The 17895-nt window shown below is 51.8% G+C and overlaps 1 protein-coding gene across 1 annotated transcript in view; it reads right to left on the bottom strand.

Annotated features, from left to right (window-relative positions):
* Positions 1-13019: 13019 nt before the first annotated feature.
* The window catches only part of basp1 (brain abundant, membrane attached signal protein 1), a 16515-nt gene continuing 11639 nt past the window's right edge, over positions 13020-17895 (bottom strand). The window contains exon 2 of the mRNA XM_056410570.1: positions 13020-16032. Within this exon, the coding sequence (XP_056266545.1) occupies positions 15093-16016 (924 nt within the window). The 5' untranslated portion in view covers positions 16017-16032 and the 3' untranslated portion in view covers positions 13020-15092. The remainder of the gene's footprint in view (positions 16033-17895) is intronic.

Here is a 17895-nt window from a genome sequence, read left to right as displayed (position 1 = left end):
CTCTCTCTCTCTCTCTCTCTCTCTCTCTCTCTCTCAGTTCACGCTGAGCGTCAGAGCGACAGGGTGTGTGTTTGGGAGCTGCGGAGCGTTTGTCTGTGTGTTTCTCTCTTCTCTGTTCTTTCATAGTTGTGTGTATTTAGTGTATGTGGTTTATTAGTTGGGTTTCACAGTAGGTTAATTTGTTTGGTGATTAGTTGGGTTTTTCTCTGGGTGTCTTCCCGCTGCCGGTGCCTCACCGGGCTCGGTGCGTGGCAGAAATGTTTGCCCCGGTTCCCCCCCCGCTGCTCACGAGGAGACACGGTATGAAGATTGCCGGTGACTCCTCGTGCAGCGTGGAGGAATTGGCTCGGGCAGTCGGGAAGAAAGTCGGGTTCAGCAGCGTGAAGTCCGCCGCCAAGATGAACGGCTCGGTCGTGATCTTCCTGGATCAGGTGGGGAAGGTAAGCCGAGTGGTGGAGGAGGGTCTCTCGGTGGGAGATTTGTTTGTGCAGGTGTTTCCGCTGGACCAGCCGTCCACCAGAGTCCTCGTTTCAAACGTCCCTCCGCTCATCTCCGATGAGTTTCTCAGCAGAGAGCTCTCCCGGCACGGAAAGCTGGTCTCCCCGATGAGAGAGATCTCATCGGGGTTCAAGGAGAGCGAGATGAAGCACATCATGAGTCATCGTAGATCGGTTTATATGATACTCAACGACCGGAGCGCGGAGTTAAACCTGCGCTTCAGCGTCAGAGTAGATGATGTTAACTATAACGTCTACGCGTCTTCATCGGCGATGAAGTGCTTTCATTGCGGGGAGGAGGGGCACACCGCGAGGGTCTGCTCGAAGCGAGGCGACCCGGCGCCAGCTGGTCCGGGCGGCGCGGGTCCGTCCGGCGCGTCACGCCGCGCTGCACCAGCGTGGGGAACAGCAGGTGAGGCGGCTGCCGCTGCCGCGGCTGCGGGGCTCGCGGCGCCGCCGATTCCAACGGAGAGCGCGGCGAGCGGCGTCACTGCTGCTGCACCCGACACACATGTGGTGGGTATGAATGAGGGAGTGAGTGATGGGGGTGATGCGGGCAAGGGTGGTGAGGGTGGGGATGAGGGTGGGGAGGCTGGACAGGGCAGTGAAAGGCAGGCTGTGGGTGGAGTCGGGAGCGGTGAGAGGAAAGGAAAAGAAGGAAAAGCGGACCCAAAAAATGGAGGGGATGTGGGTGGATCTGCCAAGAGCAGTGGGGTAGAGGCTGTGGGTGAGGTGGGAAGTGGGGAGGAGGAAAGAAAACAAGAAAAAGAAGGGGGGAAAAAACAAAAAAAGATTTAAAAAACAAAAAATAATATTGGTGATGGTGGTGATGGTGGCACGGGCTTAGAGGTGGAAGTGGGGAATGGGGTGGAGAATAATGAGGAAAGTGAGAAAGAGGAGGAAAAGGAAAAAAAAGACGAGGACAGTGGTGGCGAGAAGCCCATTGAGGGGGTAAGACAGGTGGGGGGAGGCGAAGAGGTGGAGGAGGACGGTGCAGGGGAGGAGGGGGCGGAGCAGGTGGAGATGGACGAGGAGGAAGCAGGGGGGCAGAAAGGAGCCTCAAAGAGGAAGAAGAGTGGCGAGAGCGCCGGCAGCGAGGCCAAGGCCAGCAGGGTGGAAGTGAGGAGGAGGAGTCAGGGGGCGGGGCTGGTGGAGGACAGTAGTGACGAGGAGGGGTCAGAGGACAGCGACTCTCCTCTGTTTTTAACAAGTAGTCAGACGCAAAAGCTGTACACAGCTGATGAGATAAGTCTGTTTCTGCACAAAACAAAAGGGGAAAAAAAAGTAGAGGTCAAGGATCACTTCCCTGACCTCGTGGCCTTTGTACACTCGTGCCATTTCCACATGAGGGGAAAAAAATTAGACAGACAAGAGGTTTTTAGGATCAAAAAGTTTTTACCCAAAGTAAAGGAGTGCATCCAGCAGGGGGAGGTGGAGAGCTCCAATGTGTGTTTTATTTGATTTGTTGGTTTTAAGTTGTATTTGTTTTTTAAACTCTTTTCTTTTAATGAACACATTCAGAGTCAGAGTTTTAAACGTAAATGGAGCGAGGGACAGTAAGAAGAGAACATCTATTTATGAATTTAACAAGATGAAAGCCAACGATGTTCTCTTCTTACAAGAGACGCACAGCGACAGCACCAAGGAGGGGGACTGGAGGAGGGAGTGGGGGGGGGAAGTCCTCCTGAGCCACAACACCAACCTCAGTGGAGGAGTGGGCTTCCTCTTCTCCAGGGCCTTCAGCCCGCGGTCACTGGAGGTCAAACACATCGTGGAGGGGAGGCTGTTCTTGGAGAAAGCACGGTTCGACCTTTTAACGTGGTTTTATAAATATCTATGCTCCAACAACTGGGACAGAGAGGCAGCTGTTTTATCCAAAGTTAATGATGTTTTAAATGACTGTGCCTCGGAGGATTTTTTATTCTTGGGGGGGGATTTTAACTGCACAGAGGATGATTTTAATGACAGAAACCACACAGAGCCACATCCAGCTTCACAGCAGGTGCTGAGGAGGCTGGTCCATTCTCATGGCCTGGTGGACGTGTGGAGAAGGATGCATCCGGACTGCCGACAGTACACATGGTCCCATGTTAGGGAGGGAAGGATCTCCTCAGCCAGGTTAGACCGTATTTATGTTTTTAAGCACCATTTTAATATTTTTAAAATGTGCAGCATTGTTCGCTGGTTTTACTGATCACTCTTTGGTTTTATGTCATGTTTTTATTAGGAATTTTTTACCCAGGAGCGCATATTGGCATTTTAATACAGTTTTAACTTTCGATAGGAATTTTAGAGAGGTGTTGTTTTATTTTTGGGGCATTTTTAGGCTGAGGAAGAGTGATTTTAATAATCTTAGGCAGTGGTGGGACCGTGGTAAGGTAGAAATTAAGCTCCTTTGTCAGCAGCACACTTTCAACGTCACGAGAGACGTCACCCGATCTATGAAGGACCTGGAGACTGAGATAGTGGACCTAGAAAGTTTGAGCGAGTCCACAGGAGATCGAGGACATATTGAAGTCCTCAAAAGTAAAAGCGGCTCGCCGACCTGTTCAGTTAAAGTACAAGGCGCACTGGTCAGGTCCCGATTCCAGACCATCGCGGAGATGGACACTCCTCTAGCTTCTTCTTCGGCCTGGAGAAGAGGGTGGGCAGGCGAGTGATCCACTCACTGCTGACGGACGCAGGGCAGCCGGTTGTGGAGCCAAGCCAGATCCGGAAGCGAGCGGTGGGGTTTTACTCCTCCCTTTATGCCACTGAGTATAGGGAGGAGGGAGAGTCACGGAGGGCTCTGTGGGAGCTGCCTCAGGTCTCCGAGGAGACTAATGAGGAGCTCGACAGACCCATAACCCCAAGAGCTGAAAGCTGCCCTGCAGGGAATGCAGGAGGGCGCGCCCGGATCGACGGCCTCCCGCTGAGTTTTACAAAAATACTGGGATGTCCTCGGAAGGGACATCCTAGACGTCTTCAACGAGAGTCTGGCCTCTGGTTCCATGCCGGTGTCCTGCCGGAGGGCAGTGCTGACGCTACTGCCGAAAAAAGGAAACCCGCAGGACATCGGTAACTGGCGCCCTGTGTCTCTGCTGTGTGTGGATTACAAGCTTCTGTCCAGGGTCCTCGCCTCCAGGCTGAGGGGAGCTATGGAGCAGGTCCTCCATCGGGACCAGACATACTGTGTGCCCGGCAGGTCCATGGTGGACAACGTCCACCTCATTCGGGACGTTTTGGAGGTCTCCAGCTCGTTGGGTATGGATACTGGTCTGATTTCTCTAGATCAGGAAAAGGCTTTTGTTCGCGTTGAACACGGCTTCCTCTGGAAAGTTCTGGGGAAGTTTGGGTTCAGCGCTGGCTTCATAGCTAAGATCAAGGTGTTGTACAGTAATGTTGAGAGTGTGCTGAAGATAAACGGCAGGCTGTGTGCTCCTTTTAGAGTGGGTAGAGGGGTCCGGCAGGGCTGTGCTCTGTCCGGGATGCTCTACGCACTCTCCCTCGAGCCCCTCCTCATTAAAATACGCTCTAGCCTGCATGGTTTAGTTTTACCTGGTTTTAATGGAAGAATGATTTTATCGGCGTATGCCGACGACGTCGTTGTTTTTATTAAAAGCCAAAAAGATGTAAACCTTTTAAATCAAATAGTACATGATTTTAGCACGGCATCATCAGCGAGGGTGAACTGGAAGAAAAGCGAAGCCCTCGCTGTGGGGGAGTGGCGTGGCGGCCTCCGGTTCTTCCACAAAACTCATATGGAAGACGGACGGTTTTAAATATTTAGGAATATACCTGGGAAACCGAGCATGGTCCAGAAGAACTGGGAGGCGTCACAGAGAAGATAGAGGGAAACTTTCCAAGTGGAAGTGGCTGCTCCCCAGATGTCTTTTAAAGGTAGAGTACTGGTTTTAAACAATCTTATTGCATCCCAACTGTGGCACAGGTTGACAGTTTTAGACCCTCCCTCGGGCTTCTTAGCCAACATACAAAAGAAGATGGTGGATTTCTTTTGGGAGGGTCTACACTGGGTGCCACAGGGGGTGCTGTTTTTAGCCAGAGAGGAGGGGGGACAGGGCCTTGTCCACCTGGCCAGCCGGACGGCCACTTTTAGATTACAGTTTGTTCAGAAGTTTTTAACGAGTCCGGGGTTTTTAGTGTGGCGAGACGTGGCCAGCTGCATCCTCAGACGTGCTGACAACCTGGGGCTGGATACTGCTCTGTTTTTAATAGACCCCAGCTTTTTAAAACTAAGTGGGCTGCCTCCTTTTTATCAGGGTGTTTTTAAGTCGTGGGCCCTTTTTAAACACGAAAGGTGCTCACAGTCTGACTCTCTGTTCTGGTTGTTGAGAGAACCATTAATTTATAAAGCGAGAATGGACATTAGCAGCAGCGTCACCCCTGGACTAACGGGGGCGCTGCTGCGAACAAAGACTCTTTCCCTGCAGCAGTTGGTGGACGCAGGGGGGCCGGCTGAGCGACCCCCGGCCCTGGGCTGCCTGCTGGGGATGCATTCCGACCGGGTGGCGAGGAGGCTCCTGGAGCTGTGGAGGCAGAGGCTGACCGGGTTGGAGAGGAGCCTCCTCAACGACTACAGCCAGCAGAGAGCAGAGCCGGACCCTGCAGACCCCTTCCCAGACATCTCCCTCAGCCCGGGGCTAGGGGGACTCACCGGCCCCCTGCTAAGAACGAGCCACCCAGAAAACTGCACACTGAACAAAGCAGACAAGAAGACTTTGTATTTTAACCTCGTGAAGAGCATTAACAGGTCCAGACTGTGCAACAGACCGCCCACTGTGTGGTCAGAGAGACTTGGGCATGGAGGCCCTGGCCCGCAGTGGGGGGTCCTATACAAGCCTCCCCTAAAGAAAAGGACCGCTGACCTCCAGTGGCGGATTTTACACGGTGCTGTCGCGTCCAACGCTTTTATTTCGGTAATCAATCCCGCTGTCCTGAGCCAGTGCCCTTCTGTGACCTCCGGAGACTATTTACCATGTTTTTAACGAGTGTAAGAGACTTTTGAGTTTCTTCGCTCTTTTAACATTGGTTTTAGTCTTTTAATGTGGCTTTACAGAGAAGGTTTTTATCATGGGAGCTGCCTACAAAAAGACGGAAAAAGAAAAATGGCAGCTCCTTAATTTTTTATCTGGCGAAGCCAAAATGGCCATTTATTTAACAAGGAAGTCCCGGGTGGAAAACAGAGAGGGGCAGGAGGCCAAGGCAGTGTGGCTCTGTAACATCAGAGCCAGACTCTGGCTGGAGTTCAGATTTTATAAACACATTGGAGACCTGGATGCTTTTAAACAACGCTGGTGTTTTAACGGTATTGTTTGCTCTGTGGTGGAAGAGGAGCTGGAGTTTGCACCACTTTTTATGAGGTAAAACATGTTTTATTTGTTTTTAATGTTTTATTTTTTGGTTGTGGTGTTTTTTATTTTTAACAACTTAATTTTTTAAAGCACTTTATTTTTAAAGCTATGTAAAAGCTGAGAAAATGTGAAAATAAAGTGTTTTTCAAAAATCAAAAAAATCTCTCTCCTCTCTCTCCCTCTCTCTCTCTCTCTCTCTCCCTCACTCCCTCTCCCTCTCTCTCTCTCTTCTCTCTCTCTCTCTCCCTCACTCCCTCTCTCTCTCCACATGCTCCATCCATCAGCTGCTCCCCCACAGGGAAGACAAGAGGGGTGGTGTGGGGTGGGGGCGTGCTGCACTTGTGCCTGTTGCTAGGCGGGAGTCGGCCTCCGCAGCCAATCAGGAAGCTCCACGGACCAATCGGCCGCCGGTGGACTTTTTCTTTCCCGCTGATTTCTCGACGGGATTGTTGTGTTGACATGAAGAGCTCCGGAGTTATTTACAGCTCGGCCCTTTGGTTCTTCCTCAGGGTTCTACGGCAGGGTTCTCCCTCATGGTTCTCTGTCATGGTTCTACGTCGTGGTCCTCACATCGGAGGGGAACAACTCTTAAGAAAATCGAAAAATGTTGTCATGGACCACGATCCAGACCTCCATGATCCATCAGATGGAGGTAGAGGAGGAGTGGGCGGGGCTTCAGCAGCGCCATGACATCAGACCAGCAGGTCCAATGGACCCTCTGAGACGTGAAGTCACAAGGACTCAGGAGAGGAAGCAGAGTTACTGATGTGATGGAGAGATGACATTCATCCAGAAGGAGAGAGGAGAGGAGAGAGGAGCTCAGTGTATCCTAAGCGTCCATAAGGAGAGAGGAGAGAGGAGCTCAGTGTATCCTAAACGTCCATAAGGAGAGAGGAGAGAGGTGCTCAGTGTATCCAAAGCGTCCATAAGGAGAGAGGAGAGGAGAGAGGAGCTCAGTGTATCCTAAACGTCCATAAGGAGAGAGGAGAGAGGAGCTCAGTGTATCCAAAGCGTCCATAAGGAGAGAGGAGAGGAGAGAGGAGCTCAGTGTATCCTAAACGTCCATAAGGAAAGAGGAGAGAGGAGCTCAGTGTATCCTAAACGTGCATAAGGAAAGAGGAGAGGAGAGAGGAGCTCAGTGTATCCTAAACGTCCATAAGGAGAGAGGAGAGAGGAGCTCAGTGTATCCTAAGCGTCCATAAGGAGAGAGGAGAGGAGAGAGGAGCTCAGTGTATCCTAAGCGTCCATAAGGAGAGAGGAGAGAGGAGCTCAGTGTATCCTAAGCGTCCTTAAGGAGAGAGGAGAGGAGAGAGGAGCTCAGTGTATCCTAAACGTCCATAAGGAAAGAGGAGAGAGGAGCTCAGTGTATCCAAAGCGTCCATAAGGAAAGAGGAGAGGAAAGAGGAGCTCAGTGTATCCTAAGCGTCCATAAGGAGAGAGGAGAGGAGAGAGGAGCTCAGTGTATCCTAAGCATCCATAAGGAGAGAGGAGAGAGGAGCTCAGTGTATCCTAAACGTCCATAAGGAAAGAGGAGAGAGGAGCTCAGTGTATCCAAAGCATCCATAAGGAGAGAGGAGAGAGGAGCTCAGTGTATCCTAAACGCTGTGGAGTCCGTCCGCTTCCTGGGCTCCATCATCTCCCAGGACCTCAAGTGGGAGCTGAACATCGGCTCCATCACCAAGAAGGCCCAGCAGAGGATGTTCTTCCTGAGGCAGCTGAGGAAATTCAACCTGCCAAGGAGAATGATGGTACAATTCTACACGGCCATCGTTGAGTCCATCATCTGCTCCTCCATCACCGTCTGGCACCCTGCAGCCACAGCCAAAGACAAGCGCAGGCTGCAGAGCATCATCCGCTCGGCCGAGAGGGTTATCGGCTGCAATCTGCCTTCCCTCCAGGTCCTGTTCACTTCCAGGTCACTGAAGCGGGCCAGAAAGATTGTCGCTGACCCCTCCCACCCTGGACACTCCCTGTTCGAGTCCCTCCTCGGGAGGAGGCTGCGTCCATAAGGACAAAGACCATCCACCACACCAAAGGCTTTTTCCCGTCGGCAGTCGGGCTCAGCAATGGAACCCGGACTGACTGACTGTCATCCCCAGGACTACCACCTCTTCTTCCACCTTCCTCTCTCCTCCTTCTTCCCTCTCCTTCCTCTTCCTCCTCCTCCCTCTTCCTCCCACTCCTCCTCCTTCTTCTGCCCTCCACCACCCACGTCACTTTAACATGCACTTTAACTTGAGGCCTCCACACACATGCCACTTTATTTGCATGCACTTTAACTTAAACACACGCCACGCGTAACATACACTTTTAACTAAAACACACCACTTGAAGCACACACCCAAACACTTTCACATTATTTGTTGTCTTTCTGTCGTGTTGATTGTTGTTTGTTTGTCATGTCCAAATGTTGCACCTTCCACCAAAAAAAATTCCTCGTTTGTGTAAACATTCCTGGCAATAAAACTGTTTCTGATTTCTGATTTCTGATTCTGATAAGGAGAGAGGAGAGGAGAGAGGAGCTCAGTGTATCCTAAGCGTCCATAAGGAGAGAGGAGAGGAGAGAGGAGCTCAGTGTATCCTAAACGTCCATAAGGAAAGAGGAGAGAGGAGCTCAGTGTATCCAAAGCGTCCATAAGGAAAGAGGAGAGGAAAGAGGAGCTCAGTGTATCCTAAACGTCCATAAGGAGAGAGGACAGGAGAGAGGAGCTCAGTGTATCCAAAGCGTCCATAAGGAGAGAGGAGAGGAGAGAGGAGCTCAGTGTATCCTAAACGTCCATAAGGAAAGAGGAGAGAGGAGCTCAGTGTATCCTAAACGTGCATAAGGAAAGAGGAGAGGAGAGAGGAGCTCAGTGTATCCTAAACGTCCATAAGGAGAGAGGACAGGAGAGAGGAGCTCAGTGTATCCAAAGCGTCCATAAGGAGAGAGGAGAGGAGAGAGGAGCTCAGTGTATCCAAAGCGTCCATAAGGAGAGAGGAGAGGAGAGAGGAGCTCAGTGTATCCAAAGCGTTCATAAGGAGAGAGGAGAGGAGAGAGGAGCTCAGTGTATCCTAAACGTCCATAAGGAAAGAGGAGAGAGGAGCTCAGTGTATCCTAAACGTGCATAAGGAAAGAGGAGAGGAGAGAGGAGCTCAGTGTATCCTAAACGTCCATAAGGAGAGAGGAGAGAGGAGCTCAGTGTATCCTAAGCGTCCATAAGGAGAGAGGAGAGGAGAGGAGCTCAGTGTATCCTAAGCGTCCATAAGGAGAGAGGAGAGGAGAGAGGAGCTCAGTGTATCCTAAGCGTCCATAAGGAGAGAGGAGAGGAGAGAGGAGCTCAGTGTATCCTAAGCGTCCATAAGGAGAGAGGAGCTCAGTGTATCCTAAACGTCCATAAGGAGAGAGGAGAGAGGAGCTCAGTGTATCCTAAGCGTCCATAAGGAGAGAGGAGAGAGGAGCTCAGTGTATCCTAAGCGTCCATAAGGAGAGAGGAGAGGAGAGAGGAGCTCAGTGTATCCTAAGCGTCCATAAGGAGAGAGGAGAGAGGAGCTCAGTGTATCCTAAACGTCCATAAGGAGAGAGGAGAGGAGAGAGGAGCTCAGTGTCTCCTAAGCGTCCATAAGGAGAGAGGAGAGGAGAGAGGAGCTCAGTGTATCCTAAGCGTCCATAAGGAGAGAGGAGAGGAGCTCAGTGTATCCTAAACGTCCATAAGGAGAGAGGAGAGGAGAGGAGCTCAGTGTATCCTAAGCGTCCATAAGGAGAGAGGAGAGGAGAGAGGAGCTCAGTATTGTAGTAGGAGGTGGTAGGAGGTGGGAGGAGGTGGGAGGAGGTGGGATGAGGTGGTAGGAGGTGGTAGTAGGTGGGAGGAGGTGGTAGGAGGTGGGAGGAGGTCGTAGGAGGTGGGAGGAGGTGGGAGGAGGTCGTAGGAGGTGGGAGGAGGTGGGAGGAGGTGAGAGGAGGTCGTAGGACGTCGTAGGAGGTGGTAGGAGGTGGGAGGAGGTGGGAGGAGGTGGGAGGAGGTCGTAGGAGGTGGTAGGAGGTGGTAGGAGGTGGGAATAGGTGGTAGGAGGTGGTAGGAGGTGGGAGGAGGTGGTAGGAGGTGGTAGGAGGTGGGAGGAGGTGAGAGGAGGTCGTAGGAGTTCGTAGGAGGTGGTAGGAGGTGGTAGGAGGAGGGAGGAGGTCGTAGGAGGTGGTAGGAGGTGGTAGGAGGTGGGAATAGGTGGTAGGAGGTGGGAGGAGGTGGTAGGAGGTGGGAGGAGGTGGGAGGAGGTGAGAGGAGGTCGTAGGAGGTCGTAGGAGGTGGTAGGAGGTGGGAGAAGGTGGGAGGAGGTGGGAATAGGTGGTAGGAGGTGGGAGGAGGTGAGAGGAGGTCGTAGGAGGTCGTAGGAGGTGGTAGGAGGTGGGAATAGGTGGTAGGAGGTGGGAGGGGGTGGGAGGAGGTGGTAGGAGGTGGGAGGAGGTCGTAGGAGGTGGTAGGAGGTGGTAGGAGGTGGGAATAGGTGGTAGGAGGTGGGAGGAGGTGGGAGGTCGTAGGAGGTGGGAGGAGGTCGTAGGAGGTGGTAGGAGGTGGGAGGAGGTGAGAGGAGGTGGTAGGAGGTGGGAGGAGGTGAGAGGAGGTGGGAGGAGGTGGTAGGAGGTGGGAGGAGGTCGTCGGAGGTCGTAGGAGGTGGTAGGAGGTGGGAATAGGTGGTAGGAGGTGGGGGGAGGTGGGAGGAGGTGGTAGGAGGTGGGAGGAGGTCGTAGGAGGTCGTAGGAGGTGGTAGGAGGTGGTAGGAGGAGGGAGGAGGTGGGAGGAGGTGGGAGGAGGTCGTAGGAGGTGGGAGGAGGTGGTAGGAGGTGGTAGGAGGTGGGAGGAGGTGGTAGGAGGTGGGAGGAGGTCGTAGGAGGTGGTAGGAGGTGGGAATAGGTGGTAGGAGGTGGGAGGAGGTGGTAGGAGGTGAGAGGAGGTCGTAGGAGGTCGTAGGAGGTGGTAGGAGGTGGTAGGAGGTGGGAGGAGGTGGGAGGAGGTGAGAGGAGGTCGTAGGAGGTCGTAGGAGGTGGTAGGAGGTGGTAGGAGGTGGGAATAGGTGGTAGGAGGTGGGAGGAGGTGGGAGGAGGTGAGAGGAGGTCGTAGGACGTGGTAGGAGGTGGGAGGAGGTGGGAGGAGGTGAGAGGAGGTGGTATGAGGTGGTCTGGATGGAGAGAGAGAGAAAGAGGGAGAGAGAGAGAGGGAGAGAGAGACAGAGAGAAAGAGGGAGAGAGAGAGCGAGAGAGAGAGAGAGAGAGAGAGAGAGAGAGAGAGAGAGAGAGAGAGAGAGAGAGAGAGAGAGAGAGAGAGAGAGAGAGAGGGAGAGAGAGAGAGAGGAGAGGAGAGAAAGAGAGAGAGAGAGCAGTGCTGCGAGAAAAGGGGAAGAGATAAAGACATCAACCGTCCGCTGTTGCCGAGGGTTGTCGAGGGCGTGGCCAGAAGGAACATCGCGTTTTATGAACGGGAAACCAGAACAACACGTTTTTAAGAACCTCTCTTTGACCCAGAGTCTTCCCTCAGGCCGGACCGGTCACATGACGGAGACCACCTTGGAGCACCCTCACGAGATGCCACTCCGGCCACCGCCAAGATACCGATTGCTCGACGTTGCCGAGTCGGTGGCGCATCAGTGACGTTTAGAACGTTGGTCTCCGTCGACAACTGAAGAACATGTCTGGATCTGGAGTTACGAATATCATCACCAGAACCAGAACCCTCCCAAGAGCTTCTTCTATAACCCCCCAATCCATTGAGACCCCTTGCATATCCCAAGGGTATCCTGTGTCACCCTCTGGGGGTTCTATCAAGATCCCTTCATACATTTCGTGGGTTTCTTCTCTAACCCACTCAAGGGGTCCGTCCGAAGACCCCTTTTATATCTCATGGTTTTCATCTAAAAACTATCTTGGGGGGCTTGTACCACGAACCCTTTTGTATTCCAAGAATTTCCTCTAGATTTCACCGGGGGTTCCTCAATAGGTTCCTTATGGGCCGGGGCCTGATGTGACCCACAAGAAGCCTGGTCCTCGTTCAGGTTTTTGAGGAAGTTGCTGATCTGTCACTCTGGTGCCAGGACAACAGCCTCATCATGAATGTCACCAAAACTAAGGAGCTGATTGTGGACTTTAGGAGGGCACAACAACAGAGGACGTACTCACCACTGGGGATTAACGGGACTACTGTGGAGAGGGTGAGCGGGTATAAATACCTGGGAGTCCACATCACCGAGGATCTGACATGGTCAACGAACACAGACACTCTGGTGAGAAAGGCAAGGCAGCGCCTCTACCACCTCAGGCAGCTGAGGAAATTTAAAGTTTCCCAGAGGATCCTTCAGTCCTTCTACTCTGGAGCTGTAGAGAGCGTCCTGACAGGAAGCATCACAGCCTGGTTTGGCAACTGCTCCGCTCAGGACAGGAAGGCTCTGCAGAGAGTAGTGCGTTCGGCTGAGCGCACTATTGGAACTACACTCCCCACCGTGCAGGACTTGTACACCAGGAGGTGCAGAACCAGAGCCGGCAGGATCATGAAGGATCCTCACCACCCCAACAACAGACTGTTTCAGCTGCTGCGGTCAGGCAGGCGCCTCCGTAGTCACGCTGCAAGAACAGAGAGACTGAGACGGAGTTTCTTTCCTCAGGCCATCAGGACTGTGAACTCCGACCTCACCAGGACCCCCACATAGACCCACACAACTGCCCCTCTTAGGCACACACACACACACACACACACTTACTGTAAATATTGTGTTGTTGTTTTTTATTTGTAAATAGTGTGTACTTGTTGCCCTTGCACATTCCTGCTGAGCATTGCCACTTTCATTTCACTGCACACCCTGTGTGTGTATGTGACAAATAAAACATCTTGAATCTTGAATCTTGAATCTTGAATCTTGAGAGTGTGGTCTTCAGCAATCCTTGAAGAACTCTTTCTACCAATAAGGATTCTTTGGATGAAAAGGTCTCTCAATGGATCCCTCGGACTTACAAGAACCCCAAAAAGGGTTCTTCTGGAGCAGAGTTCTGGTTAGAACCTCAGCCCTGCAGGAAAGAAGCCCTTTGGACCCCCCGATGTGTCCAAGTGTGACGATATAGAGATATAGAGAGATGAAGCAACACGTTGTCATTTGCCATTTCATTGAACTTGTGAGTGCATGAAAAAAAAGTTGACTTGCACAGAAATCCTCGAGTTTCAGTCAATTTCTTACATTTTATTACCGTTGCACCATTTATACAAGTACATAGAAGTTCGAATGCATCGAGTTCCAGACCATCTTTTACGATTGTTGTTGTCTTTTGAATGAACGTGTGGTGCGGAGAGATAGCGGTGGCGAGAACACGGGATGGAAATATCGACTGTCGTTGCCATGGATGCAGACCGAGAATTTTTTTGTTTGTATTTTATTTGTTTCCACTTGACCAAAAAGACAGGACTACAGGTTCACCCAACCACGGACATGCAAGTTACTGAGTCGAGAGGAGGGAACGCGAGCCGAGCGACGCTCCGCCGGGTCGCGATGCTACGGGTCGAGAGCCGGGAGGAAACCGCAGCCGGCAGTTGGAACTGAAAGATGAATAAATATCAACATGTGTACGTGTACATCTACATATGTGCCAAGGTGGACGCTAGGTTTGACCTCAAATGTGTGGGGGGTTTAAACAGTAGTTCCTTTTTGAAGAAACACTCTCGTGTTCAGTCCGATAGAACAGAAATGGATCCGATTTACTCCATTTTACGTTATTAATCTCAATATATGACATTTCCACTCATGAAAACCTTCTTACAGCTCAGAGTAAACTTTGTCCTTTTAGTACTTTCACCTTGAAGTAAATATGAGGTTTGTTCTACAGTAATAGTTAGTACCTATTTACGTCCACTGCTGCATATATGTACACGTCATACATATACATACATATATATAGATATATATGTATGTATATCTATATATATATATATATATTGATTGAAAATAAAGGAAAATGCACAAGGGGTGAAAAATTAACAAAATCAGAAGTTCCCATTTTCATGGGCAAGGCTTTGTCCATCCCTACTGGACCGGTAGATGGAGTCGGCCGGTAGACGAGGGATCGGGTCTCGAGAGCCGCCGGTCTGGTTTCAAACTGGTCCACTGGTTTATTAACATGAAGGTTTCCCTGGTGGTGCCAGTTTAAAAAGGATCCACTGGTTGAAGGAGCTTTGATTAGAATGTTGTCTCCCAAATGCAAATTAATTGGTATTTGTTTACTTTTACTGGAGGAAGTGAAGGACCCGAGTCCTTCTTTCAGTCCGGGAACAGAAGACGACCCCAGGAGAGAGCGCTAACTCCCGAGTTTGACCCGTCATCGACGGGGCCTCCTGGGGCCACCTGTAGGACGTGGAGCCGGTCGCACCCGGGTAACGTCTTCTAGACCATCTCATCGGTTCCCTACTGGAGGATCAGAGACTTCTCTCTGACTTTCTGAGAACACCGAGGGGGATCGGGTCCAGCGAGGCTCTGCAGAAGTGTTTTACAAATGTTAAAAAACCCTCTTAGTTCACTTACAATATAGCCAAGGGTTCCAGTACAAAATCTAGAAGCTTATCTGAAAAAATTCCTACGTCTTTTATGTTTTTATATGCCTAAGAACGTGTTTCGCTCTGCAGAGTTCTGCTTGGTGCGACCGCCGACAGTCTTCAGGAAGCCGGAGGGTCCTCAATCCTCCCAGGAGATCTAGACTCCTCATTCAAACTCCTCACAAGAGATTCAAAGAGATGTAAACTCCCTTTTGGGGTAAAAAAAAAAGGGAACCAGGAGAAAGACCGGAGGAACCCGGGTTGAGGCGGTCCGGCTGGTAAAGTGATTTATTTCCTGTCTTTTCCTCAAGTCCCATTTTTGACCCCAATCTTTGATCTTCTGAAATCCACTGCGAGCCAGAAGGGGGTCGGGTTAAGCGTCCGGACGATGGATGTGGGATGGCGAGGCGGAGATGGCCGACACAGACTCGTATTCAAAGTTAAAATACTACAGCAGGAAAGTAAAGAGTAAAACATAACAATAATAATGATAAGAGCAATAATCATCTGCAGTGGTGGGAAACTTCTCCCGGTGCTTTGCTCCAGTCTTCAATCAATAATTCATTATCATTACAGTTATTATTATTATCATCATCATCACATAGGTGGGCTGGTTAATTTAATTTGTGTATATTTACTTAAATTTTTATCTTCACTGTCGTCGAGTTAGGAACTTCATATTTTTCCCCAAAAGAAGCTGTCCATTAATCTTGAACTGCTACGGTTTGCTCCTTGCTCGGTGGCACTGCGGCGGTCGCCTCCTTGGCCGGAGGCTCGGCGGCTGCTGATGAACTGGGGGCAGCGGCTACGGCGGCTGCAGGTGCGGCTGCAGGGGCGGCTACAGGGGCGGCTGCAGGTGCGGCTGCAGGGGCGGCTACAGGGGCGGCTGCAGGGGCGGCTGCAGGGGTGGCGGCTGCAGGGGCGGCTGCAGGGGCGGCTGCAGGTGCGGCTGCAGGGGCGGCTGCAGGGGTGGCGGCTGCAGGGGCGGCTGCAGGTGTGGCTGCAAGGGCGGCTGCAGGTGCGGCTGCAGGGGCGGCTGCAGGGGTGGCGGCTGCAGGGGCGGCTGCAGGGGTGGCGGCTGCAGGGGTGGCGGCCTCCTTTGCAGGTGCGGGAGTCGGCGCCGCTGACGCCTCAGTGGGCTTGGGGTTAACGGCGGCTGGGGCCTCGGCTTTGGCTGCTGGTGCCGAGGGGGCCTCAGTCTTTTTGGCGGCGGCCTCATCTTTACTCTCGACCACCGGGGCGGGAGCTGCGGCCTTAGACTCGGGCTCCTTGGCAGCGGCGGGGGACGATTCTTTGGCCGGGGCCGCCGGTTTCTCCTCGGCCTTGGCGGGCTCTGCGCTTTTGGGCGCTTCTTTTTTGGGCTCGGCGTTGGCGGCGGCGGGTTTCTCGGGCTCCTTGGCGGCGGGGGCGGCGTCTTTCTTCTCCTCCTCCTCGGTCACCGCTGCGTCCGCCGGCGGCTCCGCGGCCACCGCCGTGTCGTTGGCTACCTCCTTGGCGTCGGCGGCGGCCGCGGCCTCATCTTTGGCGTCCTTCGGCTCTTCGCTCTCCTCCGCCGCGGCGTCGTTGTCTTTGGCCTTGTCGTCGTTCACGTTGTAGCCCTTCTTCTTTTTGCTGAGCTTGCCTCCCATTTTGGATCTCTGGCCTCTGAGGAACAGAAAGATAAAAGAGGTTTAGTCAAAGAGACGAAGAGCATGTTGAGCTCCTCTTCTTTCCTTTTGCTAATTATTTATTAATTCATGCATTCTGTGCAGAATCTGACATCTTGTGCATTAGCTGTCGTGAAACGAAGAGAGCCAGAAGAAGAAGATGCTTGTGGAACCGTTGTGGACCAGGTTGCATGCTGGTCCTCGGGGGAACCTCGCAGCACGAGGGTTCCCTCTCTCGGAGAGGAACCACAATGTTCCGACTCAGGAGGACTTTATTTTGAAAGGACTACATGGATGTAACGAGTGGGAATAACAGACGCGTTTCGCCGGCTTTTCGTAGGAAAATTGAGCAGAAACTTCTGGTATGAAGGTTGTTTGAGATGTAAAGCGTGTTGTAACACGTGACACGTAACATGTGACACGTAACATGTGACACGTAATATGTAACATGTAACATGTGACACGTAACATGTGACATGTAACATGTGACACGTAATATGTAACACGTAACATGTGACACGTAACATGTGACACGTAACACGTGACACGTAACATGTGACACGTAACACGTGACATGTAACACGTGACACGTAACATGTGACACGTAACACGTGACACGTGACACGTAACATGTGACACGTAACACGTGACACGTAACACGTAACGTGTGACACGTAACATGTGACGTGTGACACGTAACACGTAACATGTGACACGTAACACGTAACATGTGACACGTAGAACATCTTTGTAGATGACTCCATCACATCCCATGTGACTAAGAGCTGCAGGTAGACGAGTCCTGCAGAGAGCACTGAATGGAGGCTGAACACACACACACACACACACACACAGACACACACACACACACACACTTCTTCATGGGTTTCACCATCTGTCTACTCGGTGGGGGGGGGGGGGGGGAGTCTTCAACGCCACATTAAATCAGGCTTATTAGGAGCAGAGACCTGTTTCTCGTTTGAAATATTAAATCTGTCGATGCATAAAAATGCCAGAAAGATGGAGGGAACAAGATGGAGGAAACTAGATGGAGGAAACAAGATGGAGGAAACTAGATGGAGGAAACAAGATGGAGGAAACTAGATGGAGGAAACAAGATGGAGGAAACTAGATGGAGGAAACCAGATGGAGGAAACTAGATGGAGGAAACTAGATGGAGGAAACTAGATGGAGGAAACTAGATGGAGGAAACAAGATGGAGGAAACTAGATGGAGGAAACTAGATGGAGGAAACAAGATGGAGGAAACTAGATGGAGGAAACTAGATGGAGGAAACTAGATGGAGGGAACAAGATGGAGGAAACTAGATGGAGGAAACCAGATGGAGGAAACTAGATGGAGGAAACTAGATGGAGGAAACTAGATGGAGGAAACTAGATGGAGGAAACTAGATGTTGCACATGTTTTGACATTCAAATGGAAAAAGGATTTAGTGAAATCTAAGGATCTGTTTCATAGCCATAAAGCCGAGTCCAAAATGCTAACGGGCCTCAGCTTCATACGGAGTCCATAATGGGTCCACAATGGGCCCACAATGGGCACACAATGGGCCCACAATGGGTCCACAATGGAGGTCTCTCTGCCGCCTCACACCATTGGACTCCTGGCTCGCGCCGCCGGTACAAAGACTCTCAATCATCCCGTGGACAAAGGCCTCCTTCAGCCTCCTTCAGCCTCCGCTCAGCCGCCGGTGGTTCTGGGGTTTGAAGAGCCCGGCGGGCCCCAGGCGGCCCGGAGGCTCAAAGGGAAGTCCGATCCACTTCAGGAGGACAATGGAAAGAAGACCCGCTCATGGACCCCGTAGTGCAGGTCCATGAGGGGAACCGGAGTTAACAGAACC

The sequence above is a fragment of the Pseudoliparis swirei genome, unplaced genomic scaffold (assembly GCF_029220125.1).
Source record: "Pseudoliparis swirei isolate HS2019 ecotype Mariana Trench unplaced genomic scaffold, NWPU_hadal_v1 hadal_25, whole genome shotgun sequence".
In the NCBI taxonomy this organism is placed as follows: Eukaryota; Metazoa; Chordata; class Actinopteri; order Perciformes; family Liparidae; genus Pseudoliparis; species Pseudoliparis swirei.
Note: the sequence above shows the minus strand (reverse complement) of the source record. Positions and strands in the feature narration are given on the sequence as shown.